The sequence below is a fragment of the Gossypium hirsutum genome, chromosome D12, assembly GCF_007990345.1.
Source record: "Gossypium hirsutum isolate 1008001.06 chromosome D12, Gossypium_hirsutum_v2.1, whole genome shotgun sequence".
NCBI lineage: Eukaryota > Viridiplantae > Streptophyta > Magnoliopsida > Malvales > Malvaceae > Gossypium > Gossypium hirsutum.
Genome location: NC_053448.1, coordinates 3,992,697 through 4,012,674, shown reverse-complemented (window position 1 = coordinate 4,012,674; position 19,978 = coordinate 3,992,697). Strand labels below are relative to the sequence as shown.

General features: G+C 33.0%; 2 protein-coding genes and 1 non-coding gene across 6 annotated transcripts; 1 reads left to right on the top strand and 2 right to left on the bottom strand.

Moving 5' to 3' along the window:
• Positions 1-10,919: 10,919 nt before the first annotated feature.
• On the bottom strand, positions 10,920-11,855 carry LOC107945021 (embryogenic cell protein 40). The gene is made up of 2 exons (XM_016878829.2): positions 11,430-11,855; positions 10,920-11,318 (listed from the first exon to the last, which is right to left on the bottom strand). The coding sequence occupies exons 1-2, from the start codon at positions 11,745-11,747 to the stop codon at positions 11,049-11,051; spliced, it is 588 nt and encodes a 195-aa protein (XP_016734318.2). The 5' UTR covers positions 11,748-11,855; the 3' UTR covers positions 10,920-11,048.
• Positions 11,856-14,309: 2,454 nt separating this feature from the next.
• TRNAF-GAA (transfer RNA phenylalanine (anticodon GAA)) lies at positions 14,310-14,382 on the top strand. The gene has a single exon. It is a non-coding gene; the product is annotated as a tRNA-Phe (tRNA).
• A 2,337-nt stretch (positions 14,383-16,719) lies between these two features.
• LOC107945022 (uncharacterized) lies at positions 16,720-19,844 on the bottom strand. 4 transcript variants are annotated; one of them, XM_016878832.2, is made up of 5 exons: positions 19,634-19,844; positions 18,616-19,022; positions 18,182-18,228; positions 17,222-18,089; positions 16,720-16,985 (listed from the first exon to the last, which is right to left on the bottom strand). In XM_016878832.2, exons 2-4 carry the CDS (start codon positions 18,929-18,931, stop codon positions 17,241-17,243), a joined length of 1,212 nt encoding a protein of 403 aa, XP_016734321.2. In that variant the 5' UTR covers positions 18,932-19,022; positions 19,634-19,844; the 3' UTR covers positions 16,720-16,985; positions 17,222-17,240. The 4 variants fall into 4 exon arrangements, with proteins under 4 accessions (XP_016734321.2, XP_016734319.2, XP_016734320.2 ...); XM_016878830.2 differs by having other exon boundaries at positions 16,720-18,089; positions 18,616-19,015; XM_016878831.2 differs by lacking the exon at positions 19,634-19,844 and adding an exon at positions 19,196-19,631 and having other exon boundaries at positions 16,720-18,089.
• Between the last annotated feature and the right edge of the window lie 134 nt (positions 19,845-19,978).

The following is a 19,978-nucleotide window of genomic DNA, read 5'->3' as shown; positions in this document are numbered from 1 at the left end:
GTTGGAACCTATTTGTGTGGCTCAGAAGTCAAAACTGTTTTTTTTTTTAACGAAGGATATAATTTTTGCGAAATGACTTGGATAAAGGTGAAGGTAGGAGATGAAATCTATGTTGGATTCCCGCACCCCCTCGCTTAATGAAGGGCTTTAGAGTGAGATACGTGAAGAGGGTTGCATATTTAAGTTTCAAATTGTAAATATATTGAATGTTAGGTTTTAAAGGGCGACTTAGTGGAATACCTAGATTAAACTTTGGGTTCAATTTGGATCCCTAATATATATCTAGATTCCTAATTCCAACTTTATATGCATTTGATGAGGAACTTATTCCCATGTTAAAGGTCTCATCAGATAAGTTTCCCATTACCTGAAATAGAACCCACAATTTTTTTAGCCATACTTCTAACCTTCCATATATCCTATTTTAATCACAAAGCTAGGAACTTGAAGCTGATTTCTGCATCATCATCATTATTTTTATTAGCCAGTACTACTAATCACGCCATAGGTATCTTCGAGTCTCGATTATGAAGGAAACAGAGGTGAGGCAGGGCGAGTCCACATTTTTATGAGAGAAATGCAATGGCTGCCGTCCAATTAATCAACTGCTTTACCTACCATGAAATTGTTCAAACATTGTGGTTCTGGAGTGTTCGTTAATGGCTTTAACTTCAGCTGAACCCTTAATAGCTTTTGGGTAAATTGCTGCCACAACGCAATGTAACGGTTGTGTCGTAATGAAAAATAACACTATCAAATTGCAATATCAGCACAATACTAGTGTGTAATTGCAACCCGTTACGTATCGCCATAACAGTTGATAAATTGTGGTACAAGACCGCAACAGCCCGCAGCTGGAGCATTACGACACATTCCAACATTGAGTATGACACAACATATCAGGAAGGGCTGACAACTTGATCCAAATAACCTTGTGTTACTTCATGGTGTTAGAAGGCAGCTTTGTGTTTTTTTATCTTTGTTTTTCTGTTATTGTTTCGACTTTCAACAGCAGTTGCTTATATGAGTATTTGTTTGTCTCAATCTTATTCCAAATATGTAGAACAAATGTCTGGAAATTTATTTTATGTTGATGCGTTTTAGGAATTAACTTTCCATAGTGTTCCTTCCAATTTTTTCCTCAAAAATTTGCATTTATAGCAAATGTCAAAGTGGCATAACTTTTTTCAATATCGATGCCTTTGTGAATCTAAACTCTAAACATCATTATTTGATAAATCTCTGTTGAAATAACACAATTTCATATCTAAAAAAATATAAGATTGTTAAGGTAATTTCTCTCTTATTTATAATTTTCCATTTCTATCTTTTGCAGTGAAATATACTTATAATTTTTGGTGTTTTTATTTGTTTTATTTATCTTTCAATATTTTTTAGGATATAGTTGTAGTTACATATTGTGCTATTAAATTACATTGTAGTAAGATTCTATCTACGATGTTAAGTTTTAAGTGGAACCGTTTGTAACTCTTCTAATCTTTCCCATAAATTAAACCTAATGTGATTTTTTAGTAAAGTAATTTACCCTCTTTCATCTTAATCGCACAACAATCCCCTGTATATAATTTGACGTTTTTAGATTGATTTGTATGTTTTCATTTTGAAAAAAAATTAAATGTTGTAAATCATAAAAGGATTCTATTTATATCCTTATCATATATATATATATTTTTTGTTATATAAGATATTTCTTAAATTTAATGTTTCTGTATCAAGGAAACTCCACAAATCATATGTTTCAGGAAACTAGAGAAGGCATTAGAAATGTTATACTAAAGATAGAGCTTAACTTGAATAATCAAATTTTAGCAATGAATCATGTATGAATTTAAACACTCATCTTAAAGAAACTTATGAATTATCATATTTTCATGTGATAACTAATTTATTTATCTTCAATTGTAGTTGTATTGAGATAAAGTGGATTCTTTTGACACCTCATTTGCTCAAAGTTACAATTTCAAAGATTAATCTTAGTAAAAATAAATTTAATATTTATAATTGTGTAGATATTGAAGATATGTTTATAGATACTTTAAGAATCATATTTTATTACTTATTTTATATGTAGCTGACCGGCGAATTCATTATGGAAATTATGCACCTCAACTTAGCATATTGCAATTAGAGTTTTGAGTCAAACATCTTCACATTGTGAGTGCAGTTGAAGTACATTTAGCTTGATTCATACAAAGAAGAGACATAGGCTACAACACAAAAAGCTTCAAAAATTACTTTATGTTCATTATAATATGAAGTTGAAGCTTATACGCTTGAAAAGAAAAAGTGTAAAAGAGTTAGAGATGGGTTTAATTTGATAAATCTCGATAATATTTTTGAAGAGGAGGATCCTTTAAATGCATGGGTTGAAACAATGAAGGAAGCTACGCTTGATAATGAAGATAATTCTTTATGGTTGTAAGAGTTACTCAATAAAACTGATAATAAAAATCTTGATGAAGAAACTTACGTAAACATGGATGAAATAAACCCTACTTCATCTAATGAAGAAAGTGATAAGTTGTTGATCAAGTGGTGCTGATCAACACAGGTATTCTATCCATTCTCATGGAAACTAAGGTATGAGTAAATATCCTTATAAATCCAAGTTTGTTTGAAATAAATGTTTCTACTAGTTCACAAGATAGAAGAGGTAGGGATGATAGAACTCATGTTTGAGCTAGGTTCGTGTCGACGTCACAATGGAAAATATAATTCAACCGTAGATCCTGAAATTAACAAAAATAAATTATGGCAATTAGAGCATCCAAATGGAAACCTTGCTCGCTTCTCAAGATTGTTGGGATGTTGTCGAAGAAGGATATGTCGAGCTCGAAAATGCAGCTGTTGAAGCGGCTTTGACAAATGAAGAAAAAAGAGTATTGAAAAAAAGCTCGTAAAAAGGATAAGATGGTGTTGTTCTTTATTTTTCAAGGTGTTGATGAATCAACCTTTAAAAAAATTTCAAATGCGAAGACATCAAAAGAAGCGTGGTGAATTTTGTAAAAATCCCTTCAAAGAGCAGAAAAGGCCAAAAAGGTACATTTACAAACCCTTAGAGGCGAATTTGAGATGTTGAAAATGAAAGTTTAAGAAAGTATTGATGATTATGGCACCCGAGTGAAAGCGGTGGTAAATGAAATGAAAAGGAATGGAGAAACACTTGATGACGTAAGAGCAATGGAAAAAATTTTGTGGTCGTTGACACACAAATTTGATTATGTTGTTATTGCCATCAAAGAATCAAAAGGTTTGTCACAAATATCAATCGATGAAGTTGTGGGTTCCCTCCAAGCCCATGAGCATAAAATCAAACAAAATGATTATGCTGAAAATTTGGAGCAAGTCTTGCAAAGCAAGCTGTCCTTCAATGAAAGTGGAGCTAGCAATAGTTTTGGACAAGGTACAAATAATCGTGGAGGATACCGTGGAGGATATAGAGGTAGAAATAGAGGTGGACGAGGAACACGTGGATGAGGCAATCAATCATATGGTAGAGGCTAAACAAGTGAAGAATATTAGACATCAAGTCATGGATGAGGAGTTCGAGGCCGAGGTAGAGGTAGATTTCAACAAGGAAATAAATCCCGGTTACAATGTTATAATTGCCATAAATATGGTCATTTTAGTTATGAGTGTAGATCCACTCCTAAGGTGGAGGAGAGAAATCATGTAGCAGCAGCTAAAGAAGAAGAAAATATGGAATCTAATGTATTCCTCACTTATAAAGAAAGTGAAAAATCAAATAAAAATGTAGCAACCTAAAAATTTCTTTGCACAAGCGCTTGTCAAAGTAATTCTTGCAAATTTGAAAACTGAATCTCGATTTTATTAGAAAAAGGAGTCGCCACCGATCTTTTTTCCTAGGTGTGATCGGACACCTAATAAATTCTCTTTTTAGAAAAAAAATTTATTTTTTAAATTTTTCTAAAAAAAAGGAGGTAGTTTTAGGTCTACGTAAAAGTCCAGAGAAAATTAGAGTTCGGAGTCGGTTACGCGCGAGGAAGGTATTAGCACCCTCGCGACGCCCAAAATTGGTATCTCGTTAAACGCGCGTTGTCTTCATTTTCAAAAGTACGAGTTCAATTTAATATTAGTCGTGATCCGATTGAAACACGAGAATTTTAAAGCACAACAACTTTTTTTTTGAAAACACGAATTTTTTTTTAAAATACAAGAATTTTAGAAACACGAATTTTTTTTAAAAAACACGAAAATTTTGAAACACGAGATTTTTTTAAGAAGTACCGTATTTAACACGAATCAATGATATTCATCCCTACATGGCGATGAAATCATCGAATTAGTGCCAAATCGATTCAACTTAATATTTAATCGTGATTCTATTAAAACACGGGGATTTAACAAACACGAGAATTTTAGAATATTTTCGATTTTTTTTAAAATGGGTGTATCGTGTTTAACACAAACCGATTATATTCACCCAACATAGCGATGAAATCAACGATTTAATGTTAAATCGATTCGTTGCCTTATTTATTGAAATTATTTAAATTTAAAATAAAATTGAAATTAAATTAAATTAAAAATATAAATACAAAAATATAAAAATGTATAAAGTGCTAATAATATTAAAACGAAATAGCATAAAAATACGAGCATTAAATTAAAAGTGAAATAAACGAAATTACCGAAAATGTCCAAAACACGATCTTCACCAAACGGGTTGCACAAATTAAACCCCCTTTTTTTTTGCTTCACTTTTTCTTTTTCGTTCTTTTTTTTCTTTTCTTTCTTTCTCTTCTTTTTGGCCTGTTGGGCCGGCCTGCTGGGCCTGCTTGAAGTGCTGCTGGGCTGATGGGGACTGGGCTGCTGTAGGCCTGCTGTTTGGGCAGCTATTGGGCTTGCTAAAGATGGCCTGCTTCCTTTTTCTTTTTTTTGCTGCTGCTTCTTTTTTTTTTGCTTTGGGCTTGGCTATTGGGCTCGCTGGGTCGGGTCGGACCCGGGTCGGGTCAGTTTGACCCGACTGTTAATTTTTTTTCTTCTTTTTCTCTCTTTCTTCTTTTTCTTCTTCTTCTTCTATCAGCCCCCTACCAATTTCTTTGTTGCTGCCGGCGCTTCCTCCGCCTACGGTGCGACGGCCGACGACGGCCGACGACGGTGCACTTCCCTCCTCCCCCTTTTTCCTTCTTTGCTTTCCTGTTTTTCGTGGGTGTTCTTTTTTCTTTGAAAATTTTTTTTCTTTGCTTGCTTTTTCTTTTTGCTTTGGTTCTTATTTCGTTTGTTAGGTGTCGGCGAACGGCGGTGCTGGTGCGACGGCCGGCGGTGGGCTGCTGTTTTTTTTTCTTTTTTCGCTCCAAAATTTATTTTTTTTCTTTTTTGCTTTCTCCTTGGCGCCCAAATTGGGGGTTTGAAAACCCTTTTAAATTGTTGATTTCTCTTCCTTTTTGCAGGTAGCAGGGGGCTAGGGAGGGCCTAGGTCGGCCGCCGCGCGTTGCAGGTGCAACTTGCGTCAGTAGCTGCCAGAGGGAGCAAAATGTAAACGTAGCAAAAGTTTTGGGGCTGAAACATAATTTTGAGAAAATATCAGGGTCAAAATAAAATTTTAAGAAAGTTTAGGGGTCAAAATGTAATTTATAAAAGTTCAAGGGTTAAAATGTAATTTCGAGAAAGTTTAGGGGTCAAAAGGTAATTTTAGAAAAGATTAGGGGTCAAAATGTAAAAAAATTTAAAAAAAATTCCTTTTTTTTAACACGAAATTAATCCCGGACAAAATTCAGTGATTACAAAAAATATTTAATATCCTGATAATTGTGCCAACAATCACATGTGTGGCCGAAAAGACTTATTTTCAGAGTTGGACGAGAATACTTATAGATAATTAACATTTGGAGATGTATTGTACACCATGGTCAAAGGTAAAGGCAAAGTTACAGATACACAAAAGAACAGAGAGAAGAAATACATATCAAATGTTTATTACGTATCAGCTTCGAAAAGCAACATCATCAGCCTTGGGTAGCTTATAGAAAAAAGATGTGAAGTAAATATGAAGGATTGCACGCTCGCTTTAAAAACTAAGAGTGGTGAATTAATTGTCCAAGTTGATATGATGTGTAACCGTCTATTTACTATTGACATTGAATCCAGAGAAGTGAAGTGTATGAAGAATGAAATCAAAGATGATTCATGATTATGGCATTTAAGGTTCTGGCATCTTGGATTTTTTAGTCTAAAGTTATTGTCAAAAGAAAATATGGTGAATAGATTGCCAAAAATTAATCTTCCTGATCAACTGTGTGAAGCTTGCATTAAATGAAAACAATGCAGACAGAGTTTTGAAGTTGGAAAATCTCAACGAGCCAGGAGCACGAAATTAAGATACTCAAAACTAATAGAGGCGGTGAGTATACTTCAAAGCTATTTGAAAGCTTCTGCAAGGAGCACGAAATTATTCACCAGTTGACAACTACGTACACGCCACAACAAAATGGAGTCGCTAAAAGAAAAAAACTGCACTATTCTTGATATGGCAAGAAGCATGGTTAAATGTAAGCATTTACCAAGAATTTTTTGGGCTGAAGTTGTTCAATGTGTTGCTTATTTGTTGAACTGGTGTCCAAAAAAAAGTGTAAAATATAAGACATCAAGTGAAGCCTGTAGCAATCAGAAGCCAGGAGTTGAACATCTCAAGATTTTCGGATGCATTGTATATGCTCATGTTCCTGACCAGACGAGAAAGAAGTTCGACGACAAAGGAGTGAAATGTATTTTCATTTGTTATGAAAAAAGAAGCAAGGCATATAAGCTATACAACCCTCTCACCAAGAAAGTTATTACTTCAAGAAATGTTGAATTCGATGAAGTTTATTATATGGAGCGAAGAAGACAAGAAAATTGAATGATTATTTTCCAGTGATGACAAAGATGACTTCATCAATTAAGAACAAGGTGATGATCAAAGACCTCCACCAAGTCTTGTTGCAACAACTCCTACAACATTGTCATCACCGATCAACAGCAATACCAGCAGCTTAAAGGAAGCACCTGTAAGAATGCATAGTTTACGCGATATTTATGAGGTCACAAAACCTATAGAAACAATAATCGATTGTTCATTATTATGTTTAATGACAGAATGTGATCCAATAACATATGAAGATGCAATTGAAGATGTCAAATGGATGAATACAATGGATGAAGAAATTGCGACAATAAGAAGAAACGACTCGTGAGAGTTAACAAGTCTACCAGAAGGCCATAATCCAATTGGAGTCAAATGGGTGTACAAGATGAAGACCAACAAAGAAGGAAAAGTGGAGAAATACAAAGTAAAACTAGTTGCAAAAGGCTACAAGCAAAGATATGGAGTGGACTATGATGAAGTATTTACTCCATTTGCCAGAATTGACAGTATAAGGCTTCTCACGGCAATTGTAGCACAAAATAAATGGAAGATTTATTAGACAGATGTGAAGTCAGCATTCTTTAATGGCTATAGCAAACAAGGACAGGAAGACAAAGTCTATCGCTTGAAGAAAGCTATATATGGACTGAAGCAAGCCTCGAGAGCATGGAACACAAGAATAGATGAATACTTTTAGAAGAACGGGTTCATGAAAAGCCCATATGATCATGCCCTGTATACGAAGAAAATGGAGTTGGTGACATCATGATCATGTGCTTATACATGGATGATATGATTTTCACATGAAACAATTCAGATATGTTCAATGACTTTAAGAAAGTTATAACTAAAGAATTTGAAATCGCAAATATTAGTGAAATGTCATCCTTTCTTGGAGTCGAAGTGAAACAAATGAAAGATGGAATATTTATGTCTCAAAAGAAGAATGAAAGATTGCAAGCCGGTTGCCACGCCAGCAAAACCAAGCATGAAATTAAGTGTTGGTTCATCTAGAGAGCCAGTAAATTTAATGTTGTTTAAAAGTATCGTTGGAAGTTTAAGGTATTTGACTATCATGTACGCAGTGGGATATTTATTTTGGCTCCGTGACATTTTTATGGTAATCGAAAAAACAACAAATAGTATCTCTCTCAACATGTGAAGTAGAATACATGGTTGTTGTGACATCTACATGTCAAGCAATTTGGTTAAAGAATATTTTGGGTGAATTGTTTATTATACAAGAAAGTTCAATTACAATTTATGTCGACAACAAGTCTAAAATATCTCTTACAAAGAATTTGGTGTCTCATAGTCGAAACAAACATATCGATACAAAATATCATTTTATTCAAGAGCAAGTGAAGAGTAAAAATATAGAGTTAATCTACTGCAAAACGAAAGATCAATTGACAGACATTTTTACGAAGCCATTGAAAACGGACGTATTCTCTAAACTCCGAAGAAAAATTTGAAATGAAAGCTCGGTTCGAGAGGGAAGATTGAAGTCAAACCGACTTTCAAAGCCGGCAGAAAATTGAAGCCAAGGGTTGCTTTTCAAATTGGACTGAAACTTTACAAAACGTGGCTTTTAAATTGATTTCAAAGTGGCCTGCAACTTTACAAATTGGCTTGCAACTCACAAAGGATAAGTTTCATGATATACTTAGGGATAAGTATCACTAAGGCGGTAAATTATGTTTATATATATATTTCGTATATTAATGTGTGTTGAAAGTGAGAGAAAATAAGTGTGAGAGATAGAAATCCAGCAACAGCTAGTATAGAGTAAAAAAAAAGTGTGTGACTGTTGGAAAGAATTGGTGGCATAAGTAAATAACTAGCAGCAACTAGCGACTAAAATTTATATATTTGTAAGTTTTCTTTCTTATATATTTGTGAGTAATAAATTAATTTGATTTTGAGTGTCGATTATGCTTCCAACATACACATCCAATGTAACTGCTCATTACTGGTCCTTAATCCACCCTTTGCTTTAGTGTAGTCTCGGTCAGCATCATTTGTATATGAACCATCAGCCTCATCCAACGTCCCAAACTTTTGGAGTCCATCAAGCGCCACATGTCTTAGTAGAATTTCACTTGATTTTTCATCCTTAACAAAACAATAGGTAGGGTGAAATTCAAATAAAAGAAATTATCTTTACCAAACTTAGAGATAGAGAGAAGATTTTTAGTAATAGTCGGCACATGCAGTAAATGATCTAACAACAAAACTCGAGAACATGTCTAGTAGAAGATCTTATATTAGTTAGGGTAAGACTAGAACATCATCAACCTTACTCGTAAGGCAAAGCCAGCAGAAATTTTACTTTAAGGGTTTGAGATAGAATTATAAATTTTTCGAGGGGTCAAAGCTAAAATAATTAAATTACATTTTTTTTTGGAGGGGCCAAAATTGAACATTTTTCATTCAATTAAGAACTAAAGGGCTTAAATAGAATGATATAATGTTTGAGAGGGACTTAAGGAAAAATTTTCCCATTTAACCGGGGAACCCCTGCCTACCCCTTTGCTACGCCCCTTGTTACCTGTGCCTATGTACTTGTCACTAATAATGAGCTTCAAGAAATCATTCATCACATGTTGAGTGGCCCTAGAATGTGGATACCAGCTCCCATCAGCTCTGCCAATTGAGGATAAAACCATTGAATTCACCTGAGCAACAACCTTATTGCCTTACGTGATAGGAGCTACCTTATCATCCACATCAGTTTCCAAATAAGAGTGACAAGAATCAACATATACAAGAGTTTTTAAGTAACTATATATTCACTGAAACAGGTGCACGAACAGGAAAGTGACCCTAAGGTAAGGGTGATTAAACCTGTGAAAGCATCGATCCACTAGATAGCCCATCTTACCACATAACTTCCATTGAAGATGTTGTGAATTGTAACACCCTCTACCCTTGCAATAAAACTAGGAATAAGGACATGGCATCCTGTGATGTTGATCCAGAGTGTTCACCATAAAAGGTTGAAAACTATAGTGCATCAGTGTTGATTGCCTGTGGCAATCTCACAAGAATTTTCAACCTTGATTAAGCATAAATCAAAACGGATACTACACGCTCAAAAGTCTTAAGGTTCTCTACTTGCATTAATTATGACCATTAATGAATCAAACTTTTGAGGTAGGCCATTCAAGACAAGACCGTCTCTATTTGCTCAACCTTAGGGATTGAGTTGCAACAAGTAGTCAAGGTATCACAAATTTCTTAAATTTGAGAAAACATAATCTAGCATCAGCAATCTCCTCTTTGCATAGCCCTCAACTTGCAGTGAAAGTGCATGACTAATTTCCTTGTTGAATGAGTTGAAAAAAGTCGCATCAACGTGGATCAAATCGACGTCTGAGTCTCCGACCTTCCCTGGAAGGATATGAGCACTCACAGTTGATGGCAACTATAAGATGCGAGTGTTCAATGCTGTTATACATACAAGACAACTTCTTCACCCATGGCCTTAAGAACATACTTCGGTGGAATAGGCTTAGACCTACTTCCCTCAATACCATCTGAACTATGAGTACTTCCTGTTTCCACTGCAAGAAATTTTTGTCGTCTAATCAAAACATTGACCCTTCCATTAGAAATTTTTGCAAGAGCACTGTGCTCTTAGCCTCATGTTCTAGATCATCCACAAACTCTGATGTCTATGCCATGAATGAACCTTAATACCTTCAATTGCAACTTCGATACCATGTGAAAATGAAGAAACGTGTAACATTGTTAATTACTAAAGAAACCGTGCTTAAATCAATCATTAACTATTTAACTACTTAAAGTAAATAATCAAAGGGTCAAATGGTCAACTAATACACTTAAACTTGAAGTTATTTGTAGGATCGTTGGTTAAGGTTGGGAGAAACTCATTGAGGATTGGGACAGTCTTAAACTTGGAAGTTATGAAGGAGAAGATATTGGCGATTAATTATCAACCAAAACAAAGGATTAAAAGAACTGGAGTCAGAGAAAGCTTTTGACGGAATGGGCAAGAAAAAGCAAGTGCTAGTAATTGAATATTTATTACATATCATCACACTTCACAAAAGATCAAAAGCATAAATTCATGGAAACCATGCATTTTATTAATTATTACACGATAACATCATCCAAATTATTCATGGCTAGCTCTTCAATGGCTGTGATGACCAGGCAATTTTTCCTTTATCTTCTCCATCATACTCTTCTTCTCATGTTGATCATGGTGGTGGTAGTGCTGCTCAGGCGGCGGCGTTGTTGCGTTGCTGGTTGTTGTGATTCTGGTTTTGGCAACGTAGGTTACGGTTTGTGATTGCCCCTCCTCCCCCGCCTCCGTCTTATGCTTTCCACCCGTTAGTTTCTCCTTTATTTTCTCCTTCAGCCCTTTCTTCTTCCTTCTACCGCCCATCCCATCGTCCTCAGACTAAAAAAAAAAACGCAGTTATTTTATATATAATCAAAATACAGCCAAAACCCTGAACTGTCATCATCAATATATATAATTTTATAAATGATGTGAGGTGGTTTTCTTCACCGAGCTAGGGCTGGAGGCGTTGGAGCGCTGAATCTCTTCTGTGGTGGAAACCTCGTAATGCAGGTGCTGTGGCTGATACTGCGGCTGCTGTTCCTCCTGCTGCAGGTACTGAGGCCGGAGCTGCTGTTGCTGCTGATACTCAGTAGCGGCGGAAAGAGTGGGATCATATCCCATCTGACCACCATACATATCTGTCTGCTTGGCGGCTACACCAGAGACGTAAACGGGGTTACCATGTTCGTCAGTCAATTGAACGGGGTTGCCATGCTCGTCAGTAAGTGGAATGGGGTTGCCGTGCACATCTCTTAAATCAGACATTTTTTTTTTGTACGACAAGAAAAGCCAAAAGGAAAGTAAAAAGAAGAAGCTTGAAACACAGTTGACTAGTAGTGGCGATACAACAGTATTTGACAACTAAACAATGAGGTATAGTATAAAAAGGAAAATCCAAAGTCGGTGGGAAGAGTACGTTTTTGCATGCAACTTCGGTTTTTTTACAGATGGCGAGGCGTTCACAGATAATGCATTCACATATCGCCACGTTATATACTGGGGCAGACACGTGTAACCCAGATTTGGGAGGCAGGAGGCCAGGTAAGGCTGTGATAAAAAACCTAAACTGGTAGGCCCTTCCTTCTTTCACACATGTACGTAGATATTTTGAAAAAATATTATAGCATGATTTAGTGTTGGTTAATTCTTTTTAAACATGCTCTAAGTTTTTAAATTTTTTATATATTTAAATTTACATTTTTTTATTTTTTTATTTTTAAGAATTTAATCTTATTTTTTAAATTAAATTAAATTGAGTAACATTGTTAATTTTATTGGTGTAATATTCCAAATTTTAATTTATTTGATTGTTTGTAATATTTCCTACTTTTTGGGTTGTAGGAATGGTTAAATATGTGCTACAAATTAAAGTAATTTATAATATTTTTCTTTATATTTTTCAAATTCTTTTGAATAATTATAAATACTTTTATAAATTAATATATTTGTAATTCATTTATTTTTCAAAATAAATTTATAATTCATTTGATATAAAGACAAAACAGTAAATCATGAAGCAGAAGCAAAGAAGGGTATCATAGTAGTTGAGAATTAATTATTTTATGGTTTAAAAAATAATAAAATAAATATTAGTATTTTTATATTTTTTATTATTTATAAATAATAAACTGATTCAAAGCGGTGAAGCCGATTAAGCTAATATTTGGTTGGATTTAATTTTTATTGAGTTTAATTTTATTTTGGCCTGAATAGTAATTAAATTTATTTATTTATTTTTATTTAAGTTAAATAAATTTTATTTTTAATAAAAGAAATGTTTTTTAATTAATAAAAAATTAAATTATATTAGAAAAGTATTTTAAAATTTTAAAATTAATTTAAATCAAGTGAAACTCGAATAAAAATCAAATTAATTATAATAACCATATCTATATACTATATTTAAAAATTTTGATTAAGTTGGTATTAGAAGTTAATTAAACAATAATTTAGTTGGAACATAAATAAAAAATTATTATTACAAAATAATTTGTATTATTATGAGAATATTTGTATTTTTTTATATTTATATAAAATCAATAAAATTAATACAATGTAATATTTCAACCTAAACCACTGTAGTTTTTGAATTTTCAATTGGCTTATATGTAAATAAAAAAAAACCTTTAAAAAATGTGAAAAAATCAATTAAGTCTCTATATTAAATTTTCACCCAATTAAGCTCCTACTATTAACTAAAATAATCAATTAAGCCCCCTCCTTAATAGTTTTCATCATTGACCACGTTGACCATTAAAATAAATTGACGAACCAATCGGATGATGAGACATGACAACTTTTGGTTTAATCTAATATTTTCTCATAAAAATGATTAAAAATCATAAAAATTTTAAATAAAAAAAATAAAATTTATCAAAAAAATAAAATTTTATAATTTTTTTATATAATTAATAAAACATATATTTAAATTTTTATAAAAACGTATTAAAATTTTATAAAAATAAAAAATATTAAAATTGATATAAACTTATAAAAATTATAAAAATAAAATAAACTTGAATTAGACTGAACCAATCGGTTGGACCAATTAGACCGAAATCGGTAAGGGTATCTATCTGAAGAAAGCCATTAGACTAGTTGACTTGAGAATGGAACAATTGAACCGGTTTTTTTATTTTTTTAAATAATTTTAATTTTCTAATTTTTTAAATTTTTTATTTAATTGAACTGGATGGATAAGTTGAACTGACAAACCGGTGGCATGACTGATTCAACTACCAACCCAATTTTGAAAACCTTGGTTAGAAAATTTTATTCTAACATATGCTAATAATTGGATAATGAAAATTTGGTTTGATAAAATTATTAAATAAAATAAAAAATCAATTCAACCACTCGGTTCCCAGGTCAACCGATCTAATGGATGTCCCCAAATCGGTACCCTTGTTGATTTCGGACCAACCGATCCAACTCAAGTTTTTAAGATTTTTTAAATTTTTATAATAATTTTTTACAATTTTTTATTATTTTTTAAGAATTCTAATATGTTTTTTAATTTTAAATAAGTTTTATTAATTTTATATTTTTTATAATTTGTTTGATTTTTTTATAATTTTTATGACTTTTTTAATATTTTTATGAGAAAAATATTATATTAAACTAGAAGGTACCATGTGTCACCATTTGATTAGTCTGTCAATTTATTTTAATAGTCAACACGATAAATGAAGAAAATTACAAAGTCTTCCTTTTGAAGATCCAAGAAATTCTTGTTCAAGACTTTTAATTTAATACTTTTTCGTTTTCATTTTTAATTGACATAGACCCCAAGTCATCTAGTATTATGAAGATAATGCGTTGGTAATGGTCGGGATAGCTCAGTTGCTAGAGCAGAGGACTGAAATTCCTCGTGTCACCAGTTCAAATCTGGTTCCTGGCATATGATTAATTTGAGGGACTGAATTGATTATTTTAATTAATGGCAGAGACTTAATTGGGTGTGAATTTAATACAAGAGTTTAATTAATTTTTTTGCATTTTCTTATGGGCTTTTTTTAACATATAAGCCTTTTCAACTTTTACCGATTCAACCAAAATTTCATTTAATTTTTAAATAAAATTTTTATGAATAAAATTTTTACATATTATTTTATTCATATTCGGATTTTGTAACTACCCCTCCTAACAATATCAATTTCAATGTTGGAATCTCCAACTCTTACTAAAAAAACCAAAATACCTTAATATCACATCCAACATTTATTGGTTTGCATAAACTAATTTTGATAAAACCAAATTATTATCTGAGAATTTTGAAAGTATTACAGTGAATGCCGTATTTTATCATTTCATAAAGATAAATCAGATATATAAATATATCCATTTCATGTAAAAACAGATTTTCTATTTTTATTTGTTTATCGCCTTCTTTAAGACTAGTTTTTTTTCTTTCAAGAGTTCTTTTTAGAATAGAAAGATTATTCTTATCTTTGTTTATGTCTCGGATTAAAACAAATTACGATAATTCGTCCCCTCCTACGATTTAGGTGACATTTTTTACACATAAATCTATAAAGTTGGTTTACGAAGTTGTGGGTTCACTGAATTTTAAGTGTCTGAGGTAATGCGCATTCTTAAAATTACAAATAAATTAGCGTGAATCGCTTCGCATTGGGATGCCAGTATTTGTCTGAATTTTAAGTAAAATCAAAATAGAAGTTGAGAGATTTTTACAAATAAATATTTAATTTATAAAAAGAATAACAAAGATAATATATATTTTTTAATTAATTAAAATCTACAGAGAAAACTCAAAGTGATTGTTGAGTGCGTGATTGACACGTGAATCGGAAAAAAAATTAGGTATCAAATTAAAAAAAGAAAAGAGTCAAATTCAAGCATTAAATTAGATAAAAAGAAATTAAACATTAAATTAAGAAAAAAATATAAAGTCCAAATATCAAATTAAAAAATAAGTGTGAAGTTTAAATACAAAATAAAACCCAAAAAAATTAAATAAAAAAATAAAGAAAAATAATAAATTCAAAAACCAAATTTCATATTAATCCTAAACTTAATGGACATATTTTTGTTTGAATTCTTGGAAGCCAAGTCAGGGATAGTATGATGACCAAACCTGCGAGCAAATGTGGAACATTGGAAGCCCAAAATTTTTAAAAATTTTGTTCCCAAGGACCAATGAAGGTATGGTTACTTAACCATGAAGAAAGTGAAGAGTTTAAGAAGTCTGTTTATTGAAATCAATGTTTCATAAGCAGCCCAGATTATTCTGATTTATTCAATTTCTCTCATTATGTAATTCACTACCCTTATTGGTTGGAGTGATTTTTAATTTATTCATTCAATAAAAATATATTCTTCCCGATGAACTTATGTTTTTGAATTTATGAGAATCAAAAAGTATTTTGAAGGCTTGAATGATTCGACTCTTATTTTCCTTTGAGTTTGTTATTTTTAAAGTTGTAAAATCGGAAAAATCTGATTTGTTATGTTTCTATTTGAAAGGGATAAAGATATTGTGAAATTATAGTTTCATCCAGGTTTAATAGGGAAAATCCACTTGCTCATTAGTATTCTTGAAAGCAAGTCTTAAGAAATGGTTTCCTTTATATTTCTGTTTATTTTTAATTATTTAAATATTCTTAATTTATTCTAGATTAGAATCATTTGATTTAGCCTTTATTCAATTCCATACAACAATTTCATTCCTCCCACCATTAATTCATCACTATGCCTTTCTCCTCTTTTACTTTCTTTTCATTTTTAATTTTTTTTTATCTGAGCTCAGATACTAAATTATACACAATATCAAAATCCAATCTAAAGCTCAAATACTAAATTATACACAATCTCAAAATCCAATCTAAAATATTAAAGTTAGAATTTAAAAGGCTAAAACGAGAAAAAGTAAAAGAAAAGAGGACTTAGTAAAAGAAAGTAAAAATTTAATCCTGTCATTCATATTTATAATATATACAATATGCCATAAATAATTTTTATTTGATTCTTCTCAATTTTCATCCCCTTTTTTTTTTTTCAATTTTTCACTTTTTTTGTTCAATTTTTTTCAATTCTTCTCAATTCTCAATTTGATTGCTTAAAGAATGCCTAGCCTTGGCCTCATTAAGTCACCATTCGGTTTTAAGCAAATGAATTCGAAAATGGGACAAATTAAATAAAATCAAATTGAAATATACCAAAACTGACTGAAAAAGCAAACTAATAGGAATAGCCCTAAGGCCTCAACACAAAGATAGGAACCAATTCGTGTTAGAATCCAAGCAAGACACGGATCAATCTGTACAAATCAGAATATCAACACTGTTCACTTAGGTTGTGCTATATATAGAGATTCTTTTGACTTCATGTTAAGCTATTCTTTCACCTATAAATTTTGTGTTCTTTATAGTGGGAGTCTTACAAAACAATCGTGTCGATACTTGAAAAATGACATCAACAACACACAGCAGACTATGAGCAATCCCTATCCGACAGGACTGCAGAAGAGAACAAAACCAGAATCTGTATAGCACAAACATAACAAATTACTCTCCGACTTCCAAGATATAAGAAATCTCAACATTTTGATGGATAGTTTTGGGTATTTCTTAGGTATCAAAATCGATTTACTTGCAAAGAGAAAACGTGACATTAAGATAACAAAGGCAGTTTCATTTTGTAAACCCGACGAAACCAAAACTGAAGGCTTTTGAGGCCTGTACTGAAGAAAGTAGTGCGTCAATCAAAGGAACACCAACCTTCTAACAGGAGATGAGTTCACGTCTTGCTAGATTTGGCGTGGAAAATTCCCTTTTTCCCGGTTGAATGATTCTCTGAAAGGGACTTAATGCCCTTTGGTCCAGACGAAAAGTGTTTCCGTAGGAAAGGTCTGCCGATGGAATTTTTCATGCTTGAACTGGAGGCCCTCTTTTCATTTCCACTACTTTTCAGATGGTTAAATACTAAAGGATCACTATCCATATCACTATCAACAACCCGGCTCCTTGATCTTTTGTTGATTTTAGCCTTAAAATCTGTTTCTGCTTTAAATGATTTATGCTTCTTCTCCCCCAATGTACATATCGGGCAAGAAGGGTTATATTTGTCTATTTCAGGGGTTGTATTTTCCAAACATTCAGCATGGTAAACATGCCCACAAGTTAGGACAGCAACGACAGAAAGCTCATTGCTCATAATAATCTTCTGACTGCTCCACAGAGATTTTTCTGATAATGACTTTGAGCAAACGCCACATACTTGCAGATCAATAGAGGAGGATGCTGAAAGTCGGCCACTGGATTTGCTTATATTCTCATTGAGAAAACCCCACTTGTCATCATCAAAAGACCACCTTCCACTCTGAGATGTAGCCATGACTGCAGAATAGGTGTGCGTAGATAAACCATTAGAAGAACCACCCCAGGATCCCCTAGTTGATTCATTGCTCCATGATGGCATCACTAGCCTTTCCCCACCAACCGAGCATCTATTAGTTGAACTGGTAGGATGCGCATGACTACGGGATGACGAAGGGGATGTTACTGACAAGGAAGCTGAAGGCAACGGAAGTGATAACTCAAAGGGCGACAGGTATGAGACTGCAGGGGATTCTACCAGCTCATTCGCCTGAAACACAATTCTCAAAGGATGCCTTATTAAAGGGGAAGTTATCACAGAGTTGGAACCTGGTATTAACTGCCTAAAGGAAAGAGCATTACCTGCTCTAAGTTCACATCAATAGAGAGACTTCTTGAAACGGATTGGTCTGCATAATATATGTAAAACAACATCAAATAAAGCAACTCGAGTACCTTTCACCTTTCGATTAAGAGATCTTTGAAAAATGGATTAGGATAAGCCATTCACATGCAAGATGAGTGGGAACATCCAACGAGCAAAAAATTGCTCAAAGGAGAACAAAGAAAAGCCTAAAGAATCGGCCTTATATGGTCTATGATTGTCAACCAATAGAGTAATCTTGTTATGCATGCAACTTCTTTACTAAATAAGATTTTATTGGATGATACCAAGTGATGTAACCTAATAAATTTAGGTGAGTAATACCAGGAAAATTAAATTAACATCCATAACTAACTTTAACGTCTCTGAATATAGTACAATGCGCTTTAAACCAGCTACCCGAAGAGTTTACCTGAAGCAGGAGTCCTCAGTTGCCCAGCAGCTCCTTCTGAAGTTGGGAACTTTTGCAATGTACAAGATTGAAAACTCTTCGATGGACTTCGATCCTCCAATGTGCATGCAGACTCGGATTTGATCTCTGATCCATCATTCCGACTAATTGTATCGGAAAACCAACTTATAGAAGTGTCTTCACCTACTACATGCCCTTGATTATTCCAACGTGAACTACACCTTGGTGAATACCTTATATTCCTACGTATAACCTCACTACCCGATCCATTTACTATAGTTTTGTCTGTAGCAGCAACGCAACAAGCAGCCCCCATGATCCACCAAACCGCAAACTAATTCTCCAACAGAATTCAAACAACCATCGGTCACATTATCCGCAAAGCGAACTCAACCATTCTCTGCTTGCTGACATCAAAACAAAACACGATTAAGCTAATTGAATCACTTCATTATAAAACCTAACCCTTATACTTACTAAATTAGATGCCAAAGCAAGTAAGCAATAGAAAAAAAAAAGGAAACCCAAATTAACCGAAACACCTACCAAAAAAATTAAAATGAAGAAAGAAAGAAATTACCATGAATTGGTTAAAACGAGCTTTAATCAGTTAAAAACTAAGTTGATAGACAAAGTGAGAGTTTGTAGGCTGAGAAGAACGCACTAAGCATCCACACCGACTCACTCAAAACTCGAAAGCAAACCCAAACAGCGAATTATAAATATATGTATATAATAGGTGAGAAAAAGACCAAGCACCGTTCAATTTGCTGGATTCTAGGACTGAATTAAATGGGGAACCAAATGAAAAGAATAATATCAAACCCCCCAAAAAAAGGTCAAAAAGGATCCGAAATAAATGCCTAAATACCAGAAACTCTCAGTCAAAAATAACCGAAGAAATGCGTAAATATTAATAAAAAATCAAAATGAAGAGCATGGATATTTCAGTAGCCAAAGAAAGGAAATATAAAATTGTGATAATTAAGAAGGTTAGAGAATTGAAGGCGTAGCTTACCTGTTTTGAGCTTCAAAATACGGCAGCACATTGAACATATAGGGTGGAGAGGTTTCAGAGAAAGAGGTTGTTTTACATTTGGCAAGGAGTTGAGGTCGTTTAGAACGGCTTTATTAACGTCGTTTACAATCTCTTTGGCTTTAATAAAGATATAAAGGCTGTTCTATTTTCTCTTTTGCGCTCAACACCGACGGTCGTGATTTTTTTAAAACAAAGTTATTCTTTTATCGCGCCAAAAACAAATTTCGTTCGCGCCAAGCGTTTCAGAGTTTAATATAGGTTAATTTGATCATTTTAGTTCCTGTATTTTTTAAATTTTTAAATTTCAGTCCTAATCGAATGATA

What these genes read in the sequence shown, in the direction of transcription:
- LOC107945021 (XM_016878829.2), bottom strand. Translation starts at nt 11,747, where the DNA reads ATGTCTGATTTAAGAGATGTGCACGGCAACCCCATTCCACTTACTGAC. An exon ending in ACGCCTCCAGCCCTAGCTCG is followed by an intron (nt 11,319 to 11,429) that starts GTGAAGAAAACC and finishes TTTTTTTTTTAG; the next exon opens with TCTGAGGACGATGGGATGGG.
- LOC107945022 (XM_016878832.2), bottom strand. Translation starts at nt 18,931, where the DNA reads ATGGGGGCTGCTTGTTGCGTTGCTGCTACAGACAAAACTATAGTAAAT. An exon ending in ACTGAGGACTCCTGCTTCAG is followed by an intron (nt 18,229 to 18,615) that starts GTAAACTCTTCG and finishes TATATTATGCAG; the next exon opens with ACCAATCCGTTTCAAGAAGT. An exon ending in TTGATGTGAACTTAGAGCAG is followed by an intron (nt 18,090 to 18,181) that starts GTAATGCTCTTT and finishes ATTGTGTTTCAG; the next exon opens with GCGAATGAGCTGGTAGAATC.